The sequence below is a fragment of the Dendrobates tinctorius genome, unplaced genomic scaffold, assembly GCF_039654945.1.
Source record: "Dendrobates tinctorius isolate UK_male_01 unplaced genomic scaffold, ASM3965494v1 ptg000090l, whole genome shotgun sequence".
NCBI classification, from domain to species: Eukaryota; Metazoa; Chordata; class Amphibia; order Anura; family Dendrobatidae; genus Dendrobates; species Dendrobates tinctorius.
In genome coordinates, this window is record NW_027361758.1 from 7,175,465 (window position 1) to 7,199,371 (window position 23,907).

The 23,907-nt window shown below is 43.0% G+C and overlaps 1 protein-coding gene across 3 annotated transcripts in view; it reads left to right on the forward strand.

The window, feature by feature from the left end:
• The window catches only part of KNTC1 (kinetochore associated 1), a 292,839-nt gene that overhangs the window by 147,820 nt on the left and 121,112 nt on the right, over positions 1-23,907 (forward strand). For all 3 annotated transcript variants that reach the window (XM_073586034.1, XM_073586035.1, XM_073586036.1), the window contains 9 exons: positions 215-359; positions 530-586; positions 1,536-1,699; positions 5,250-5,354; positions 18,090-18,218; positions 18,305-18,421; positions 19,240-19,349; positions 19,436-19,640; positions 21,452-21,541. In XM_073586034.1, coding sequence (XP_073442135.1) covers positions 215-359; positions 530-586; positions 1,536-1,699; positions 5,250-5,354; positions 18,090-18,218; positions 18,305-18,421; positions 19,240-19,349; positions 19,436-19,640; positions 21,452-21,541 — 1,122 coding nt within the window. The remainder of the gene's footprint in view (positions 1-214; positions 360-529; positions 587-1,535; positions 1,700-5,249; positions 5,355-18,089; positions 18,219-18,304; positions 18,422-19,239; positions 19,350-19,435; positions 19,641-21,451; positions 21,542-23,907) is intronic.

The window sequence follows — 23,907 nt, forward strand, 5'->3', positions numbered from 1 at the left end:
TGTGTTCTACAAAAATAAGAATAAATTATACTTATAATCAGTCTATGTGTAAGACACTTGATATTTTTTATTCTGGGCTCAAATGTGATCCCTGAAAGGTATTTATTTTAAATATCACCCCCAAAATATTAGTTTTGTTTGCATTTATGTGCTAATACGTAATTGACATTTTTACTGACTTCCAAAATATTTGTAATTTGCGTCTTCCTTACAGAATGCCACCTTTGGAGGAGAGCGAGATAGCTATGAAGAGTGGACCTATGAAGATTTCTTTAGTGAGGATGGAATTGTCCTTGATCCACTGATTGTTCTGCCAGTTGCCTATGACTTAACTACTGCTTTTGTTCCAAGTATAGATGGTAATTAAATTAGTTAGTAAATGATGATATATTAATGCAATATTTTGCTGCTCTTAACCTAGATATTTGAAAATAAAAGCTACTTTTTGAAAATATATTTTGATCAAATGAATATTTGCTGGGAGTAATCCCCACTTCCCTGTAGAAAAGCTAACATATTTGTATTGCAGGTAGAAAGCTGTATCCATTGGATTGCGTGAATTTGGCCAACCGTCCTTACATTAATGGTAATTGTGACAATTGTTTACCTACATTTATTATATGATGTAATTTCATGTTCATTTGTGGGGGTGATAGGCGGATTCGAGGTAAGGAAATGCTTTTTCATTTTCTTGCTTCTCTATCGTCATTATACAAGTAAAATCCACAGCGAAAAATGTGTGACAAATATGCTACATATAAGAAATGTTATAAATTTAAAAACCTACAGCATGTCCTAAAAGCCATATGTTTTTTATGTGTATATAAGGTTTTTGTAAGACTTTACACAGCTGTGTACTTCCAGAACAAATTTCTAAACAAAAAAAGATAAAGCATGTCTGAGCAAGGCTTGTGCAAAATCCCATTCAGAGGAAGATTACGTAAACTATAGTGCTTCCTCTTGGAGGGTACCAATTCTAAAAGTCATTATCAACTCTTTAAAGAGTTGACCTAGGATAAAAAAAAGACACTGCATGTTTCTGGGTGTATGCCTCTCATAAGTGCAAAGCAGGATGGCTAGGTGAGAGACTTCTGACAGAGGTTTTAAGGGGGGGCATTTTTTCTTTTGGAGAGTACCACGTCTGCACAAGGAGATTTATCGGCCATACAATGCTCCTCTGGGAATCTAAATATGCAAATATGCTTTTCATAGAGGAAAAGATCTAGACTTTACATTGAACAAGACTTTATATTGTGGTGGTTCAACTGTATTCTCATGTGTCATTACTTTTTTGTAATTGAAGTCACAATATTATTCAGTTCTATGAATGTTCTCATGAGAATCCAACAGACTCGACTGCCTTCTGCCGGGTTTGTATATTTAGACACAAATATCACTGCATGAAACCTTATTCTTGTAGTCAAATCTGACAATCGCCGAAAGATCCTTTAACTTTTGTAATGTTTCAAACAATTATCTATGGAAGAAATGCACTTGTAAAGTATTTAACTCAAATTGTTTTTATGACTCAACAGGTGAAAATGCTTTGTTACCTGCTAAGACACCTATAACTGCATTGCTGGAAAATTTGCAAGAGTGCAGCCAGTGTGAACTTACGTTGCAACTCATAATTTGTGCATTTGGGACTTGTCTGCAATATGGTGTTTCAAATAATATGGATAATAATTTGAGTTCAAAGGTACAGCAATGTTTGACTTAAAAGCCTAAGAGCCATCAATTTACACTAGTTTTTAATTCTCTTCAGACCTTCTGTGTTTCCAAATCAAAGAATCTGAACATAGTTTCTCTAAAATCTATTTCAAAGCATCATAATTTTTTTTTGTTTTTTTATATAGTTGTGACCAGGGCTGTGTAGTCGGTAAGCCAAATCTCTGAATCTGATTCCTCATTTTCCCTGACTTCTGATTCTGACTCCTCAGCACTGCCTCACTACTGAGCATGTACGGTTCAAACCAGAAGTTTACATACACTATATAAAAAAACACATACACCATGTTCCAAATTATTATTCAAATTGGTTTTAAGTGTCATAGCATTTTTTTTTTTTTTTGTAAATGAAACCCATTGATGTTATTGTGTCTCAGGGTTCTTTGGATCACTGAAATCAATCTCAGATACCTGTGATAATTAGTCTGCCATGTGAGCCCAATAAAAGGAAAACTGGATGTTCCACACTATTAAGCAGGCCAGAGTTTTCAAGTAACATGGGAAAGAAAAAGGCCTTGGTCAAGGGATGAAAACATTAGATATTTCCCGAAAACTTAAGCATGATAATCGTACTGTTAAGAGATTTGTGGCTGATTCTGAGCACAGACGTGTTCGTGCTGATAAAGACAGAATGAGGAAGGTTTCTGCCAGGCAAGTTCATCGGATTAAGAGAGCAGCTGCTAAAAAGCCATTACAAACCTGTAAACAGATATTTGAAGCTGCTGGTGCTTCTGGAGTCCCTCGAACCTCAAGGTGTAGGATCCTTCAAAGGCTTGCTGTGGTGCAAAAACCTACTATTCGGCCATCCCTAAACAGTGTTCACAAGCAGAAACGGTTGCCGTGGACCCAGACATACATGAAGACTAATTTTCAAACAGTCTTGTTTACTGATGTGTCGAACAACCCTGGATGGTCCAGATGGAGTAGTGGATGGTTGGTGGATGGCCACCATGTCCCAACAAGGCTGCGACGTCAGCAAGGAGGTGGAGGAGTCATGTTTTGGGCCGGAATCATGGGGAAACAGCTGGTAGGGCCCTTTAAGGTTCCTGAAGGTGTGAAAATGACCTGCAAAGTATATAGAGTTTCTGACTGACAACTTTCTTTCATGGTATAAAAAGCAGAAACGTGCCTTCAGGAGCAAAATCATCTTCATGCATGACAATGCACCATCTCATGCTGCAAAGAATACCTCTGAGTCATTGGCTGCTATGGGCATAAAAGGTGATAAACTCTTGGTGTGGCCACCATCTTCCCCTGACCTCAACCCTATAGAGAACCTTTGGCGTATCTTCAAGCAAAAGATCTATGAGAGTGGGAGGCAGTTCTCATCAAAACTGCAGCCCTGGGAGGCTATTCTGACTTCATGCCAAGAAATACAAGCAGAAACTCTCCAAAAACTCACAAGTTCAATGGATGCAAGAATTGTGAAGGTGATATCAAAGAAGGGTTCCTATGTTAACATGTAACTTGGCCTGTTAGGATGTTTTTGAGTTAAATAGCTTTTTTTGTTCAGTGAATGTGATCTAATGCTGCAAATTCCACAAAAGAGCATTTTTAGCTCTTTAAAACATATCAAATGTTTAGAAATTCTACTGAGCCTAATAATTTGAAACAGTGTATTTTGAGTTTTTATTCATTTTGGAGATTATACTGTTATCATTGGGAGGTTTCTTCAATAAAATTCGATGTAAACTCTAACAGGTGATGACTTTATTAGACTGACTGTCATTTGCACCGACCACTTAGGAAAATCAGAGAAAAATATCATTTGCATAATAATTTGGAACATGGTGTATACATGTTTTTCTCAATATTTGACATGAAATCAGAATAAACCTTTCCTGTCTTAGGTCAATTAGGATTACCATAATTATTAATATTTGCCAAATGCCAGAATAATGATAGAGAATGTTTATATGCATGTTTATTACTTACTACAAAGCTAAAAGTTTACATACACTAAGATTACTATGCCTTTAAACAATTCTGGACTGCCCATATGATGATGCCATGTGTTTGGAAGCTTCTGAGGTTTTTGGGCAACATCTGAGTTAGAGACACACCTATGGATGTATTTTAATGCACACCTGAAACACATTGGTTCTTTCTGTAGCATCATGGGAAAGTCTCAAGAAATCAGCCAAGATATCAGGAAGAGAATTGTTAACTTGCACAAGTCTGGCTCATCCTTGGGTACAATTTCAAGATACCTGAAGGTGCCATGGTCATCTGTACAAACAATTATACGCAAGTACAAAGAAGATGGGAATTCCAGCCATTCTACCACTCCGGAAGAAGACGGGTTCTGTGTCCCAGAGATGAACGTGCTTTGGTCTGACATGTGCATATCAACCAAAGGACCAATGCAAAAGACCTTGTGAAGATGATGGCGGAAGCTGGTAAGATTGTATCAATGTCCACAGTGAAACGAGTACTGTACCAACATGGGCTGAAAGGCCATTCTGCCAGGAAGAAGCCATTGCTCCAAAAGCAACATCAAAAAAGCCATATTAATATTTGAATATGCACACAGGAACACAGACCTTAATTTTTGAGACATGCCCTCTGGTCTGATGAAACTAAAATTTAACTTTTTGGGCATAATGACCATCGTTACGCTTGGAGGAAAAAGGGAGAAACTTGAAAACCTATTAACAGCATCATTTTGGGGGTTGTTTTGCTGTGGGAGGGACTGGTGCACTTCACAACATAGATGGCATCATGAGAAAAGAAGATTATGTGGCAATACTAAAGCAACATCTTGACATCAGCCAGGAAGTTAAAGCATGGGCGGAAATGAGTCTTCCAAATGGACAATGACCTGAAGCATACTGACGAAATTTTAACAAAGTGGCCTAAGGATAACAAAGTCAATGTTTTGGAGTGGCCATCACAAAGCTCTGATCTCAATCCTATTGAAAATTTATAGGCAAAGCTGGAAAGGCAGATGCGAGCAAGGCGACCTACAAACCTGGATCAGTTACAACAGTTTTGTCAGTTGGAATGGGCCCAAATTTCGACCAACTATTGTGAGAAGCTTGTGGAAGGATATCCCAAACGTTTGACCAAAGTCATTCAGTTTAAGTATTCTCTCTCTCTCTCATTATTCTTGCATTCAGCAAATAATAATTATGGCAATCCTAATTGACCTAAAATGTGAAAGGATTATTCTTATTTCATGTCAGATATTGAGAAAAACATGCATATGTGTCTTTTTATATAGTGTATGTAAACTTCTGGTTTTAACTGTACATAAAGCGCAGCACAGACTCATAGCAACTAAAAGTCGAGATCCTTAGATCAGGAATAGAACAGACTTTTATATGACATTTTATAGCTTTCCCAAATTATGAAAAAAATATTTAGCACATCCTGCACTGAACTACTGTACCCAATTTGTTATAGACTTTAGGAGTCAGTCCATTTTATTCTGTCTCCGACTCCACAGCCCTGGTAGTGAACAATATTTCTACATATTTAATCCTTATAATAAAACTATTTTTGTTACTTTTTTAACCTAGTTGCACGATGAAGAAGTGATGGCAGAAACAAAAAAATTTATAGCAATAATGGGCGAAAACACTGTTGGACTTGTTAAAAACACTGCAATGGCCTTATTACATAAGGTGAGGAAAAAAAAAAAAGTTGTTGCCGACATGTCTCTGCACTAAAAATTACAGATTATCCCCACTACTATGTAATAACCTAAAACATTCAATGCAAAAAAATGAATGTGAATGCATCATCTATTTATAGAAGACCTCTTCGTTCCGGTAAAATACATAGAGTTGTATTATTTAAAATCTCACATTTCTGGAGCATCTTCTCTAACTTCCCTGCATTGTTCTTCCTTGGTTATATTGTGATAGGAAATTTAGGAATAAAGTTGCAACTGGATGTTACCACTTGGATTGGAGATGTGTCTCTGCAGTTGACATTGTTCTATTAATTGCTGTATATGGACTTATCCTATTAAACAGTTATCAATTGATGGGGTTCTCTGATAAATGTAATAAAATAAATACACATTTAAATATTGATCGTTTTTCTAAATAATTTTATTTAGGAAAAAGTATTCTTTGTCTAGTGTGCTGTGTCAGGATTTCAAACATGGCAACTGTCATATATCATTGTGAGGTCCATCCTAGATTTTAGAGGACGCGCAGTAGGATGGGCTGCGGGAAGAACGTCCACTTGAGACAGAGGTCACGTTGCATCAGCGTCCAGTCAGGGATAGTGAACCCATATTCCTCTGTTCAGTCAACCTGACAGGACACTGAGTGGATCTGGACTAAAAGAAAAGATAAATTTCTTTAGCTGACTGAGAAGGGACATTCATCTCAGGCAGCCTGATCACTTTACTGCATCTGTCTCGTTCTGTATGTAGCCCGTCCTGCTGCTTGTCTTCTGAAATCTAGGATGGGCTGCACAATCATATACGAGCCAGTTGCCATCTATTAAATCCTAACAGAGTGCACTAGATAAAGCATACTCTTTTTCTAAATAAAGGCATTAAGATAAATGTTTAATATTTACATGTGTATTATTTAATTTATTTCTCTTAGGGGCTGGCTGGCACTTTTCAGCCTGGGGGTGCAATCACAAGGCAGTGGCCCTCCAGTTGCGGTGCTTTTGCCCTGCTTATCTCTGGCCGCTGCATTAAAGAAGCAGAGATAACAGGCTTTAAAAACAGGGTGGTACATAGATATGGGAACAGAACGGAGCTAGCTGCATATATATGGAAGCAGAACCAAGTTTGCTACCTACATAGATACTGTAACAGAAGCAAGCTAACTACATAGACACAAGACCGGAACCAAGATTGCTACGTAGATAAGGAAACTAACTGAAGCTTACTACAGAGATATGGGAGCCGAACCAAGCTTACTACAGAGATATGGGAGCAGAACCGAGCTTACTACAGAGATATGGGAGCAGAACCGAGCTTACTACAGAGATATGGGAGCAGAACTGAGCTTACTACAGAGATTTGGGAGCAGAACCGAGCTTACTACAAAGAAATGGCAGCAGAACCGAGCTTACTACAGAGATATAGGAGCAGAACTGAGCTTACTAAGATATGGCAGCAGAACCAAGCTTACTACAGAAGTATAGGAGCAGAACGGAGTTTACTACAAAGATATGGCAGCAGAACCTAGCTTACTACAGAGATATAGATCAGAATGGAGAATACTCCAGAGATATGGGAGCAGAACGGAGCTTACTACAGAGATATGGGATCAAAACCAAGCTTACTACAGAGATATAGGAGTAGAACCGAGCTTACTACAGAGATATGGGAGCAGAACCAAGCTTACTACAGAGATATGGGAGCATAACCGAGCTTACTACAGAGATATGGGAGCAGAACGGAGCTTACTACAGAGATATGGGAGCAGAACCAAGCTTACTACAGAGATATGGGAACAGATCGGAGCTTACTATAGAGCTATGGGAGCAGAACTCAGCTTACTACAAAGATATGGCAGCAGAACCTAGCTTACTACAAAGATATAGATCAGAATGGAGAATAGTCCAGAGATATGGGAGTAGAACCGAGCTTACTACAGAGATATGGGAGCAGAACCAAGCTTACTACAGAGATATGGGAGCAGAACCAAGCTTATTACAGAGATATAGGAGCAAAACGGAGCTTACTATAGAGCTATGGGAGCAGAACTGAGCTTACTACAAAAATATGGGAGCAGAACCAAGCTTACTACAGAAGTAAAGGAGCAGAGCGGAACTTACTACAGAGATATGGGAACAGAACGGAGCTTACTACAGAGATATAGGATCAGAACCAAGCTTACTACAGAAGTATAGGAGCAGAACGGAGCTTACTACAGAGATATAGGAGGAGAACCGAGCTTTCTACAGAGATATGGGAGCAGAACCAAGCTTACTATAGAGATATGGGAGCAGAACCGAGCATACTACAGAGATAAGGGAGCAGAACGAAGCTTACTATAGAGATTTGGGAGCAGAACCGAGCGTACTACAGAGATAAGGGAGCAGAGCCAAGCTTACTATAGAGATATGGGAGCAGAACCAAGCTTACTACAGAGATATGGGAGGAGAACCGAGCCCTAAGAAAAAAAATAATGGAACCTGAGTGCCCCTATCAAAACTAATAATGTCCCCATTTATAACAAATAATGTCCTCTGAGTGCCCACAAAGCTCTGAATATACAGAATGATGACCCTACATACCACAAAACAAAATACGATGATCCCCAAAGCCCTTTATTATACATTGAGGACCCCAGATCTCCCTATATATAGTAAAATGGCTACATAGCCCCTATATAAAATAAGATATTTCCATTGCCGCTAAATATAGTATGATGGTCCCTAATGACCCTATATACAGCATGAAGGTCCCCCTGCCCCCTATATATAGTATGAAGGTCCCCACTGCTCCCTGTATATAGTATGAAATCCCCACTGCCCCCTATGTATATACAGTTGAAACCAGAAGTTTACATCCACTATATACTGTATAAAAATACAAATCTGCATGTTTTTGTCTATCTGACATGAAATCAGAATAAGCCTTTCCCGTTTTAGGTCATATGTGCCTTTATAAAGTGTATGGAAACTTCTGGTTTCAACTGTATAGTATGATGGCCCCACTCCCCTGTATATATAGTATAAAGGTCCCCACTGCACCAAATAAATAGTTTGGTGGCCCCAGTTGCCCTTGTGTATATAGTAGGATGGTCCCAGTTCCCCCATATATATAGTATGATGAACCCAGTTCCCTAATATATAAAGTATGATGGTCCCACAGCCCCATATATATAGTATGGACTGGAGGCACCAGTTCTCCCCATATATATTGTAAGATATCCCCAGCTCACCCCATATATATGGTGACCCCCAGTTCATATATATTAGAATGGCTCCAGTTCCCCCATGTATATATTAAAGTGGCCCTAGTTCTCCCATACATATAGTATGATGGCCCCAGCCCCCATATAAAAAAGTATGGTGGTCCCAGTTCCACCCCATATACATAGAAGGATGTCCCCAGCCCCCATATATACAGTATGATAGCCCCTCAGCCCATTCATATATACAGTATGATGGCAGCAGTTTCTCCCCATATATACAGTATGATGGCCGCAGATTCCCTCCATACATACAGTATGATGGCCGCAGTTTCTCCCCATATATACAGTAGGATGGCCGCAATTTCTCCCCATATATACAGTAGGATGGCCGCAGTTTCCCCCCCATATATACAGTAGGATGGCCGCAGTTTCCCCCCCATATATACAGTATGATGGCCGCAGTTCCCCCCCCCCATATACACAGTAGGATGGCTGTAGTTTCCCCCCCATATATACAGTATGATGGCCGCAGTTCCCCCCCATATACACAGTATGATCCCCGCAGTTTCCCCCCCTTATATACAGTATGATGGCCGCAGTTTCTCCCCATATACACAGTATGATGGCCACAGTTTCCCCCCCCCCATATATACAGTAGGATGGCTGCAGTTTCCCCCCCATATATACAGTAGGATGGCCGCAGTTCCCCCCCATATATACAGTAGGATGGCCGCAGTTTCCCCCCATATATACAGTAGGATGGCCGCAGTTTCCCCCCATATACACAGTATGATGGCCACAGTTTCCCCCCCATATATACAGTAGGATGGCCGCAGTTCCCCCCCATATATACAGTAGGATGGCCGCAGTTCCCCCCCATATATACAGTAGGATGGCCGCAGTTTCCCCCCATATACACAGTATGATGGCCACAGTTTCCCCCCCCATATATACAGTAGGATGGCTGCAGTTTCCCCCCCATATATACAGTAGGATGGCCGCAGTTCCCCCCCATATATACAGTAGGATGGCCGCAGTTTCCCCCCATATATACAGTAGGATGGCCGCAGTTTCCCCCCCATATATACAGTAGGATGGCCGCAGTTTCCCCCCCATATATACAGTAGGATGGCCGCAGTTTCCCCCCCCATATATACAGTAGGATGGCTGAAGTCTCCCCCCATATATACAGTAGGATGGCCGCAGTTTCCCCCCCATATACAGTAGGATGGCCGCAGTTTCCCCCCATATGTACAGTATGATGGCCCCAGCCCCATATATAGAGTATGATGGTTGCAATTTCTTATCCCCATATACACAGTATGATGGCCCCAGCCCCATATATAGAGTATGATGGTTGCAATTTCTTCTCCACATATATACAGTAGGATGGCCCCAGCTCCATATATAGAGTATGATGGTCGCATTTTCTCCCCATATATACAGTAGGATGGCCGCAGTTTCTCCCAATATATACAGTAGGATGGCCCGAGCCCCATAAATAGAGTATGATGGTCGCAGTTTCTCCCCCCATATATAGAGTATGATGGCCGCAGTTTCCCCCCATATATACAGTAGGATGGCCGCAGTTTCCCCCCCATATATACAGTAGGATGGCCACAGTTTCCCCCCATATATACAGCATGATGGCCGCAGTTTCCCCCCCATATACACAGTATGATGGCCGCAATGATGGCCACAGTATGATGGCCACAGTTCCCCCCCACCACAGTATGATGGCCACAGTTCCCCCCCATATACACAGTACGATGGCCGCAGTTTCCCCCCCAAATACACAGTATGATGGCCGCAGTTTCCCCCCCAAATACACAGCATGATGGCCGCAGTTTCCCCCCTTATATACAGTATGATGACCAGTTTCCCCCCTTATATACAGTATGATGACCAGTTTCCCCCCATATACACAGTATGATGGCCGCAGTTTCTACCCATATATACAGTAGGATGGCTGCAGTTTCTCCCTATATACAGTAGGATGGACGCAGTTTCCCCCCCATATATACAGTAGTATGGCCCCTCAGCCCACTCATATACACAGTATGATGGCCGCAGTTTCCCCCCATATATACAGTATGATGGCCACAGTTCCCCCCCCCCATATACACAGTATGATGGCCAGTTTCCCCCCCATATACACAGTATGATGGCCACAGTCCCCCCCCCATATACACAGTATGATGGCCGCAGTTTCCCCCATATACACAGTATGATGGCCGCAATTTCCCCCCCATATATACAGTATGATGGCCACAGTTTCTCCCCATATACACAGTATGATGGCCGCAGTTTTCCCCCATATATACAGTATGATGGCCGCAGTTTCCCCCATATACACAGTATGATGGCTGCAGTTTCCCCCCCATATATACAGTATGATGGCCACAGTTTCCCCCCCATATATACAGTATGATGGCCACAGTTTCCCCCCCATATACACAGTATGATGGCCACAGTTTCCCCCCCATATACACAGTATGATGGCCACAGTTTCCCCCCCATATACACAGTATGATGGCTGCAGTTTCCCCCCATATACACAGTATGATGGCCGCAGTTTCCCCCCATATACACAGTATGATGGCCGCAGTTTCCCCCCATATATACAGTAGGATGGCCACAGTTTCCCCCCCCATATACCCAGTATGATGGCCGCAGTTTCCCCCTCATATACACAGTATGATGGCCGCAATGATGGCCACAGTATGATGGCCACAGTTCCCCCCCACCACAGTATGATGGCCACAGTTCCCCCCCATATACACAGTACGATGGCCGCAGTTTCCCCCCCCCATATACACAGTACGATGGCCGCAGTTTCCCCCCCCATATACACAGTACGATGGCCGCAGTTTCCCCCCCCATATACACAGTATGATGGCCGCAGTTTCCCCCCCATATACACAGTATGATGGCCGCTGTTCCCCCCCATATATACAGTATGATGGCTGCAGTTTCCCCCCATATACACAGTATGATAGCCACAGTTTCCCCCCCATATACACAGTATGATGGCTGCAGTTTCCCCCCATATACACAGTATGATGGCTGCAGTTTCCCCCCATATACACAGTATGATAGCCTAAGTTTCCCCCCCATATACACAGTATGATGGCCACAGTTCCCCCCCATATACACAGTATGATGGCCACAGTTTCCCCCCATATACACAGTATGATGGCCACAGTTTCCCCCCATATACACAGTATGATGGCCACAGTTTCCCCCCATATACACAGTATGATGGCCGCAGTTTCCCCCCATATATACAGTATGATGGCCACAGTTTCCCCCCCCCATATACACAGTATGATGGCCAGTTTCCCCCCCCATATACACAGTATGATGGACACAGTCCCCCCCCATATACACAGTATGATGGCCGCAGTTTCCCCCATATACACAGTATGATGGCCGCAGTTTCCCCCCCATATATACAGTATGATGGCCACAGTTTCTCCCCATATACACAGTATGATGGCCGCAGTTTTCCCCCATATATACAGTATGATGGCCGCAGTTTCCCCCATATACACAGTATGATGGCCGCAGTTTCCCCCCCATATATACAGTATGATGGCCAGTTTCCCCCCCGTATATACAGTATGATGGCCGCAGTTTCCCCCCATATACACAGTATGATGGCCGCAGTTTCCCCCCATATATACAGTAGGATGGCCGCAGTTTCCCCCCCATATACCCAGTATGATGGCCGCAGTTTCCCCCTCATATACACAGTATGATGGCCGCAGTTTCCCCCCATATATACAGTAGGATGGCCGCAGTTTCCCCCCCATATACCCAGTATGATGGCCGCAGTTTCCCCCTCATATACACAGTATGATGGCCGCAGTTTTCCCCCATATATACAGTATGATGGCCAGTTTCTCCCCATATACACAGTATGATGGCAGCAGTTTCCCCCCATATACACAGTATGATGGCCACAGTTTCCCCCCATATACACAGTATGATGGCCACAGTTTCCCCCCATATACACAGTATGATGGCCACAGTTTCCCCCCATATACACAGTATGATGGCCGCAGTTTCCCCCCATATATACAGTATGATGGCCACAGTTTCCCCCCCCCATATACACAGTATGATGGCCAGTTTCCCCCCCCATATACACAGTATGATGGACACAGTCCCCCCCCATATACACAGTATGATGGCCGCAGTTTCCCCCATATACACAGTATGATGGCCGCAGTTTCCCCCCCATATATACAGTATGATGGCCACAGTTTCTCCCCATATACACAGTATGATGGCCGCAGTTTTCCCCCATATATACAGTATGATGGCCGCAGTTTCCCCCATATACACAGTATGATGGCCGCAGTTTCCCCCCCATATATACAGTATGATGGCCAGTTTCCCCCCCGTATATACAGTATGATGGCCGCAGTTTCCCCCCATATACACAGTATGATGGCCGCAGTTTCCCCCCATATATACAGTAGGATGGCCGCAGTTTCCCCCCCATATACCCAGTATGATGGCCGCAGTTTCCCCCTCATATACACAGTATGATGGCCGCAGTTTCCCCCCATATATACAGTAGGATGGCCGCAGTTTCCCCCCCATATACCCAGTATGATGGCCGCAGTTTCCCCCTCATATACACAGTATGATGGCCGCAGTTTTCCCCCATATATACAGTATGATGGCCAGTTTCTCCCCATATACACAGTATGATGGCAGCAGTTTCCCCCCATATACACAGTATGATGGCCACAGTTTCCCCCCATATACACAGTATGATGGCCACAGTTTCCCCCCATATACACAGTACGATGGCCGCAGTTTCCCCCCCCCCATATACACAGTATGATGGCCGCAGTTTCCTCCCAGATATACAGTATGATGGCCGCAGTTTCCCCCCCATATACACAGTATGATGGCCGCAGTTCCCCCCCATATATACAGTATGATGGCTGCAGTTTCCCCCCATATACACAGTATGATAGCCACAGTTTCCCCCCCATATACACAGTATGATGGCTGCAGTTTCCCCCCGTATACACAGTATTATGGCTGCAGTTTCCCCCCATATACACAGTATGATAGCCTCAGTTTCCCCCCCATATACACAGTATGATGGCCACAGTTCCCCCCCATATACACAGTATGATGGCCACAGTTTCCCCCCATATACACAGTATGATGACCACAGTTTCCCCCCATATACACAGTATGATGGCCACAGTTTCCCCCCATATACACAGTATGATGGCCGCAGTTTCCCCCCATATATACAGTATGATGGCCAGTTTCTCCCCATATACACAGTATGATGGCAGCAGTTTCCCTCCATATACACAGTATGATGGCCACAGTTTCCCCCCATATACACAGTATGATGGCCACAGTTTCTCCCCATATACACAGTATGATGGCCACAGTTTCCCCCCATATACACAGTATGATGGCCGCAGTTTCCCCCCATATATACAGTATGATGGCCAGTTTCTCCCCATATACACAGTATGATGGCAGCAGTTTCCCCCCATATACACAGTATGATGGCCACAGTTTCCCCCCATATACACAGTATGATGGCCGCAGTTTCCCCCCATATATACAGTATGGTGGCCAGTTTCTCCCCATATACACAGTATGATGGCCGCAGTTTCCCCCCATATATACAGTAAGATGGCTGCAGTTTCTCCCTATATACAGTAGGATGGCCACAGTTTCCTCCCCATATACACAGTATGATGGCCACAGTTCCCCCCCCATATATACAGTATGATGGCCGCAGTTTCCCCCATATACACAGTATGATGGCCGCAGTTTCCCCCATATACACAGTATGATGGCCGCAGTTTCCCCCATATACACAGTATGATGGCCGCAGTTTCCCACCCATATATACAGTATGATGGCCACAGTTTCTCCCCATATACACAGTATGATGGCCGCAGTTTCCCCCCCATATACACAATATGATGGCCACAGTTTCCCCCCTTATATACAGTATGATGGCCACAGTTTCTCCCCATATACACAGTATGATGGCCGCAGTTTCCCCCCCATATACACAATATGATGGCCACAGTTTCCCCCTTTATATACAGTATGGTGGCCACAGTTTCCCCCATATACACATTATGATGGCCGCAGTTTCTCCCCATATACACAGTATGATGGCCGCAGTTTCTCCCCATATACACAGTATGATGGCCGCAGTTCCCCCCCCATATACACAGTATGATGGCCACAGTTTCCCCCCATATACACAGTATGATGGCCGCAGTTTCCCCCCATATATACAGTATGATGGCCAGTTTCTCCCCATATACACAGTATGATGGCAGCAGTTTCCCCCCATATACACAGTATGATGGCCACAGTTTCCCCCCATATACACAGTATGATGGCCACAGTTTCCCCCCATATACACAGTATGATGGCCACAGTTTCCCCCCATATACACAGTATGATGGCCACAGTTTCCCCCCATATACACAGTATGATGGCCGCAGTTTCCCCCCATATATAAAGTATGATGGCCAGTTTCTCCCCATATACACAGTATGATGGCAGCAGTTTCCCCCCCATATATACAGTATGGTGGCCAGTTTCTCCCCATATACACAGTATGATGGCCGCAGTTTCCCCCCATATATACAGTAAGATGGCTGCAGTTTCTCCCTATATACAGTAGGATGGCCACAGTTTCCTCCCCATATACACAGTATGATGGCCACAGTTCCCCCCCATATATACAGTATGATGGCCGCAGTTTCCCCCATATACACAGTATGATGGCCGCAGTTTCCCCCATATACACAGTATGATGGCCGCAGTTTCCCACCCATATATACAGTATGATGGCCACAGTTTCTCCCCATATACACAGTATGATGGCCGCAGTTTCCCCCCCATATACACAATATGATGGCCACAGTTTCCCCCCTTATATACAGTATGATGGCCACAGTTTCTCCCCATATACACAGTATGATGGCCGCAGTTTCCCCCCCATATACACAATATGATGGCCACAGTTTCCCCCTTATATACAGTATGATGGCCACAGTTTCCCCCATATACACATTATGATGGCCGCAGTTTCTCCCCATATACACAGTATGATGGCCGCAGTTTCTCCCCATATACACAGTATGATGGCCGCAGTTTCTCCCCATATACACAGTATGATGGCCGCAGTTCCCCCCCCCCATATACACAGTATGATGGCCGCAGTTCCCCCCCCCCATATACACAGTATGATGGCCACAGTTTCCCCCCCATATATACAGTATGATGGCCGCAGTTTCCCCCCATATACACAGTATGATGGCCACAGTTTCTCCCCATATACACAGTATGATGGCCGCAGTTTCCCCCCATATACACAATATGATGGCCACAGTTCCCCCCCCATATATACAGTATGATGGCCACAGTTTCCCCCATATACACATTATGATGGCCGCAGTTTCCCCCATATACACATTATGATGGCCACAGTTTCCCCCCCCATATATACAGTATGGTGGCCACAGTTTCCCCCCCCATATATACAGTATGATGGCCGCAGTTTCCCCCATATGTACAGTATGATGGCCACAGTTTCCCCCCCATATATACAGTATGATGGCCGCAGTTTCCCCCCCCCATATACACATTATGATGGCCGCAGTTTCTCCCCATATACACAGTATGATGGCCGCAGTTTCCCCCCCCATATACACAGTATGATGGCCACAGTTTCCCCCCCCATATATACAGTATGGTGGCCACAGTTTCCCCCCCCCATATATACAGTATGATGGCCGCAGTTTCCCCCATATGTACAGTATGATGGCCACAGTTTCCCCCCCATATATACAGTATGATGGCCGCAGTTTCCCCCCCCATATACACATTATGATGGCCGCAGTTTCTCCCCATATACACAGTATGATGGCCACAGTTTCCCCCCCATATACACAGTATGATGGCCACAGTTTCCCCCCCATATACACAGTATGATGGCCACAGTTTCTCCCCATATACACAGTATGATGGCCGCATTTTCCCCCCCATATACACAATATGATGGCCACAGTTTCCCCCCCATATATACAGTATGATGGCCACAGTTTCCCCCATATACACATTATGATGGCCGCAGTTTCTCCCCATATACACAGTATGATGGCCGCAGTTTTCCCCCCCATATACACAGTATGATGGCCACAGTTTCCCCCCATATATACAGTATGATGGCCGCAGTTTCCCCCATATATACAGTATGATGGCCACAGTTTCCCCCCCATATATACAGTATGATGGCCGCAGTTTCCCCCCCCATATACACATGATGGCCGCAGTTTCTCCCCATATACACAGTATGATGGCCACAGTTTCCCCCCCCCATATACACAGTATGATGGCCACAGTTTCCCCCCATATATACAGTATGATGGCCGCAGTTTCCCCCCATATACACAGTATGATGGCAGCAGTTTCCCCCCCATATGCACAGTATGATGGCCGCAGTTCCCCCTCATATATACAGTATGATGGCTACAGTTTTCTCCCATATATGCAGTATGATGTCCCCAGCCCCCATATATGCAGTATGATGGCCCCCGGTTTCCCCCCATATATACAGTATGATGGCCTCACAGCCCGTTCATATAAAACATAATAAAGTTTATACTCACCTTTTCCTGATTCCTGGCACCGTGGCCTCTTCTGGCCTGTAGAGCGGCGTGAGACTGATGTCATCGCGCCGCCTGCAAGCACACAACACAGTCTGTCTCATACTCCTCAACAAGGTCACCGCTGATTGGTGGACTGGAGCAGCAATGACTGTAGACTTCAGCATTCACCAGACGCAGCAGTGTGTTTCCTGCTAACTGATTGGTGGAGCAGCAGTCACTGGATGCTGCAGTGTGATGCCTCACCAATCAGAGAGCACGGAGCAGACAGTGTGGCGCCGCTGAGGAGGCTGCTGCAGGCCGCCGCCGGCTTAAAGCCGCAGACCGCGGCTGAGACAGACAAGTGCGCGGCCGTGTCTGCTGCCGGCCACAGCAGACACGGCCGCACGCAGTTCACTGTGCAGGGCCATCAGGCGGCCGACCCTGCACAGCTGCTGGGGAAGCGGCCCGGGGGGGCATTTGCCTCCCTGCCACCCGGCCCAGCCCGCCCTGGTCTGTTTTTACTTTTCTCGGAGAACCCTTTTAACTCATACATTTCCAGTATGAGTAACAGCAGGCCAAAACAATTAAGAGTATTACATGAAAAGATGCCACAGGATTGTTATAACATGGAGAAAACAAGTATTTGCTAAGGCAGACATGTCCATGGAGTGGCAGTTCCCTGTTTAAAGGGGTTTTTAAGGCACAGGAGTATTATTGTGCTGTTTTTTTTATAGTGATCCAGCGCACTGAAAAAAAATGGACGGTTTTTCTCTTACTGAAAAAAATTTTTTGTGAACCAGCCTTAACGCTGTTTTTGTTTGTTTTTGTTATTGATATTTATGTATATATTTGATTGAAACAGGTTTTCAATTGTCGAGTGGTGGATTGTAACCTTGCGCTGGCATACTGCTCTCTACTCCCCAAGAAAGAAGTATTTGAAAAGCTTTGGACTGTCATAAACAACACATGGCAAAATTACAGCAAGGTGTTGGTATGTTGAGAATTACATGATGAAACATTTGAAAGCTGGACATTTTGCTTTAAGAAAAGCAAACTATGAAGATCTTCTTGTTATAGGCTATAGCTGTGGTTGGAGATCAGCTTGCCCTTGTGTATCATGAAGATGAAGAACGGATCAAATTTCGGGAGCTTATTACTGATGCTGAATGGGGCATCCAGCTCAGCAATATTGGAGTAAGTGACATATTTAGGAACATATATTGGGCGGGTGACATTCTTTGTTTTTCTGTAACCTAAGAATAAATGTATTGCATGGTCACTGCCCATCCCCAGTAATGTATGTGTATAATAAAGGCTACTTCCATTGACAAGTATTTATATTTTAATTATTGCATTTTGTTATGTGGATATTGATATTGGTTTGGAGCCAGTACATAAAAACTGCATGATCACAGAACATAAAAGTATTTTCATGGGAAAACCAGAGAAAGTGCTCATTGCCGAACTGGATATATTTAAATTGTTTGTCTCATGACAGATATTTTTTTGGTTAGCCATAGGTGTCTAATAGATGCCAGTAACATCCATCCACAGCGGTTCACTGATTTTAGTAGCAGGGCTACTTCACTGCTATAGGAGTTCTGAATACATCCAAACAAGTGTGCAGCCTCCTCTCCTGTAATTGGGGTCAGGGCACCAGTCAGAAGAGGGAGTACCGGTTCTGGGAATAGTTGCTTGTCCCGGAAGTGGGACTGGTATTTGAGAACATATCCCTTGGATATGCCATAATTATTTATCATGAAGACAACCCCTAAGCTCTAAAAACCTGGTAAAGTGTTAGATGACCTTTTCTTTACACTCAAGGCACTTTTAATATTGATAATGTGCTAATATTTTATACCAGCCTTATGTACTGTAAATGTAGGAATTGTTGAAATGTAGTAACCTTCAGATGAATTTTATTTATGAAAATTAATTATTTTCTATTAACTGGCTGAGACTAAATGCAAAATGCTCTACATGACACAAGTCTTTTCAAATTTATTTTGCAGATTTCTTTCCAGTCTGCCTTTAGACAAAATTCTGGAGAAAAGAAAGAGCTTATTTCCACCTTAGTTCAAAACTCCCATGTGGATACAGCTCTCATTTTGAAGTACTGCAGGTAAGAACCGTTCTTGCTCATTATAAATGGACTGTATTAACTTTATGTAGACCGTGTAAATTTTCTTCTTGGCTTATGTTTGGCAGCACTTTTATGTTGGACTCTGATGCTGCCCTGCAGCTTTATATCGAAACTCTACTTCTTTCTGGCTCAAGTTGGAAGAATAGCCATGATGATTGTGTTGTGGACGCTGATGAACATTCTCAGCTGGTGACAAAAGCAAAACAGATCATCCCTCTACTAAACAGCACCCAAGACCTTGTTGTCAGTCTGAGTGGAATATTGCATAAGGTAAAAGAAATAATCACCCATTACAATCATGTCGTGCTGACATTAATACAGCAAAGGTTCACATTTTTTGTTAAACAAGATCCGAGTTTAATGTATGTTTAATAGTAAAAACTTTTGCCATTCCTAATCTTCATGGAAACCTTATCGGTTATGTCCATCATTAGCAAGTAGTTATACATCTACAGTATATGTGATTACTTGCTGGGACCTGCACCAATCCCTAGTATGAGTTCTGCAATGCCCCACAGGTTGGAGCGCCAGCCACCCCTAAATCTGTGAGACTGCTCCTTTGCTTTTGTGTCTCAGCTCTCTTTGGTTTGCTGACCAAGGTAATGTGTAACTGTAGTAGACAATAGGTATAATGGCCGTGTTTTTATTGCAGTGTGGACACAGACAGAAGATGGCCTCTGTGCAAAAATAATATATGGGCCATTTGCATTCCAATAGCTTCAAAAGGCACAACTTCACCTGCTTTAGAGGGGGAGATGCCCCCCCCTACCTCTTAAGCCCCTGTGTGGCTGCACAGGTTGCACCAATGATATGTCCGCCCCTGCTTTATTGGGATTTTGCTGCTATGATTAGGCTTAGGCGCTATGTTAAAGCATGAAGTGACATAACTGGTGTGAATAGAGAAAACATTATTATGGTGGCTAGGAAATTGAGGAGTGGCAGGGAACCATGGTAAAATGAGTTAAATTTTATAATATATATATATATATATATATATATATATATATATATATATATATATATATATATATATATATACACACAATACATTTACATATATCATGCCCCAGCGCCCTGCAATTAATGAATATATGAATGCTACTATTGCTATATATGTACATAAATGTGAGGTACTTTCTTAACATTTCTAGATCAAAATGCTTAAAACCATGCAGCTTCGACGAGCGCACAGTTTTAGAATGTTATTAACCTGCAGGTTAACCCCATCTTTGCAGTTTAATAGTGTTTTGGCGCATTAGAGGTTCCCTTAAAAGATCATGGCTCCCTTCCTCACCTGACCTGAAAACTATTGAGCCCCCTTAAACGGATGATGTACGATAAAGGAAAACCATACACCTATCTGAACAGCACCTGGGAGTCTGTGGTTGGTGCTGCCCAAAAGGTTGATCATCAACAGATTGAGAAACTGACAGATAACAAGGATAGAATGCTTATGACTGTTTATTGAAAGGAAGAGGACTGTATTGGTCACTATTTTTCTAAGAAAGACAATGCCTCACTTTTACTTAAATATTCAGTCTTATTAACCTTTGGACTGATTGACAGCACTGTAGAGAAACAATAATAAAATGAGTCATCAAAAATACAAATTGCCTAATAATTCTGCATGATACATATTTTGATGCATATTTTGGCCAAAATATGTAAGCTTGCAAGCCCGTCTGATCCTAATAATATGGGCGTCATTAATTGGCTGGAAGCGAGAGGCGGTGCATCACATGAAATGGTAGGTTTGTGAGTTGCTGATTGCATTAGTATTTGCACCTGTGCTGCCCCAGACTTTTTCATGGGGGTCTGCTGCATTCTGCTAGTGCATTGGTAATCTGACCTGGTGTTGGTAAAGCTGTAACTTTTTCTGCAATGTTTTTTGAAAATTTGTGCTATGAAAAACACTTTTAAGACTGATATAATATGATTTATATTTTTGAAAGTTCAGAAAGCAAAATATTACTGACTGCTCTCACTAGTACTACAAATAGTATTGTAATCAGCAGAGAAATTATTTTTCTCTATTTCCATATTTATAAAAAAGAAACAATCGTAAAATATTTTTGTTTCAGTTGGATCCTTATGACTTTGAAACTATTGAAGGAATTTTGCAAGTGATACTTGCTGCAGATGAGAAAAACACCAATATCCATCTGACCCAGGTAATAATTATAAATGTTTAAGTTATACAGATTTGCTTATACTGTGAAGCGGTATGATACGCTACATTATGCTTTTGTGAATGCATGCATTTTATATTAATGAATAGCGTTTAATAATTTCAGTACTACGTGTGCAAAGGCCTCTCCTCCAATCACTAATAACAGCATTATATACTGAATTCCCTCTAACACACTATTCTCCCTTAGCTAGCTAATTATACAGAAGAAATTATGGAAATATATACAACAACCTGTAGAATAAAGCCTGACGAGTAGGTGGCTTTTTAATAAATTATTTCTTTAAAAAAATAATAAAATACCTTTCATTGCACTTTAAGATCTTTGTTACTGTCAATAGTATAGTCTAGAAATGAATATGACGGCCTTGAGTCATAATCTTCATTATAGTACAGTACCGGTTTCTGTGATTCAGAAACGTTTTTTATTAATGAAGAAGTAGCTTTTTGGTTTTGTCAGTTTATGGCACCAGAACTAAAAACCAGAGTGCAACACTAAAGGTTGCTGTTGCATTTGGAAGAAATTCCCCATAAAGGCTTTAGTCAAGATCAGTTAAGAGAAAATAAATAAAAGTTACAGTTTAAATTATAGTTTTCCTGTTAAAGGGGTTGTCCACTACTCGGACTACTTCTTTGAGCACCTATGTTTCCCTCCAGTAAAATAATAACACTTAGGCCGGGTGCCCACGATCCATAACTAGCAGCGCTTTGGATGCAGTGTATGTTTGCTGCGTCCAAAGCGCTGCCTTATATTGAACGCAGGTAAATTTACCACGTTCAATACATTCTATTTTTGTAATTTCTCTTGCGGAGACTAACAATTGACATTCTGCTATCTGGAAAGATGTGCCACAGGTCAGTCTCCGTGGGCGTCTGTGGACATGGGATTTTTTTAAATCACATCCACTATGCTGTAAGTGTTACGATTCTGCAGCACAGGAATAGGGTAGAAGGGGGGAAAACTGACCCTGCACTACGACTAGGCTGATACCCTACAATGGAGTTGGGTGACCCATTCCTGCGAATAGACCCACCGACGATCCTAGGTTAATCTCAAGCGAAGACCTATAGATAGGGGGAAGGGGGTCCCTGAAAGATTTAAGGACTAGGTACAAAAACGGGTTACCTCTTAGAAGAAAACAAAGAGAAGGCTGCAGAAACAAACTGAAAACAGAAACTAAGACAAGCAGAACCAGAGATCCCAGTACTGCACTAAGTAAACACACAGAAGGCAAAGCAAGGCTCCAAGCCAGAACTCAAGCTGATTAACACTGTTGTCCAGCAAGGTATGGGAGACAGGTGCAGGTTAATAAAGGGTGATACAATCACCTGACCCAAGACAAACCCAGCACCAGAGGAAAAAGACCAGCAGCGAGAACACTACAAGAAAATGGCGGATATTCACAAATAGAACAGATTCTAACAGTACTTCCCCTTTAATGAGGATCTCCTGGATCTTCTAGGCCGAGCCTTATTCGGAAATCTCCTATGAATGGGGAGCAGGTCTGTAAGATTTGTTGTGATCACTCACATTCTCTCACATTGGTCACTGGCTGATCAATATGGCACCTCATGGCAAAGAACTTTCTGGGGATCTGAATAAAAGGATTGTTGCTCTACAAAAAAATGGCCTATGCTGTAAGAAATTTGCTAACACCCTGAAACTGAGCTGCAGCATGGTAGCCAAGACCACACAGCAGTTTAACAAGACCGGTTCCACTCAGAACTGGCCTCGGCATGGTCGAGCAAAGAAGTTGAGTGCACGTGCTCGGAGTCATATCCAGAGGTTGTCTGTTCAAAATAAACATAAAAGTGCTGCCAGCATTGCTGCCGAGGTTGGGGGGGGGTTCAGGCTGTCAGTGCTTAGATCATGCACTGCACACTGCATAAAATCGCTCTGCATGGCTGTCTTCCCAGAAGGAACCTCTTCTAAAGATGATGCACAAGAAAGCCCACAAACATTTTGCTGAATACATGCAGACTAAGTACATGGATTGCTGTTACTATGTCCTGTGGTCTTATGAGACCAAGATAAACTTATGTGGTTCAGATGGTGTCAAGTGTGTATGGCGGCTGCCAGGTGAGGAGTATAAAGACAAGTGAGTCTTGCCTACAGTCAAGCATGGTGGTCGGAGTGTCATGGTTTGGGGTTGCATGAGTGCTGCTGGCTGTGGGAGCTACAGTTAATTAAGTGAATCATGATGGAAACATGTACTGTGAAATACTGAAGCAGAGCCACAGGGCAGTATTCCAACAGGATGACCCCAAACACACCTCCAAAACTATCACTGCCTTACTAAAGAAACTGAGGGTAAAGGTGCTAGACTGGCCAAGCATGTCTCCAGACCT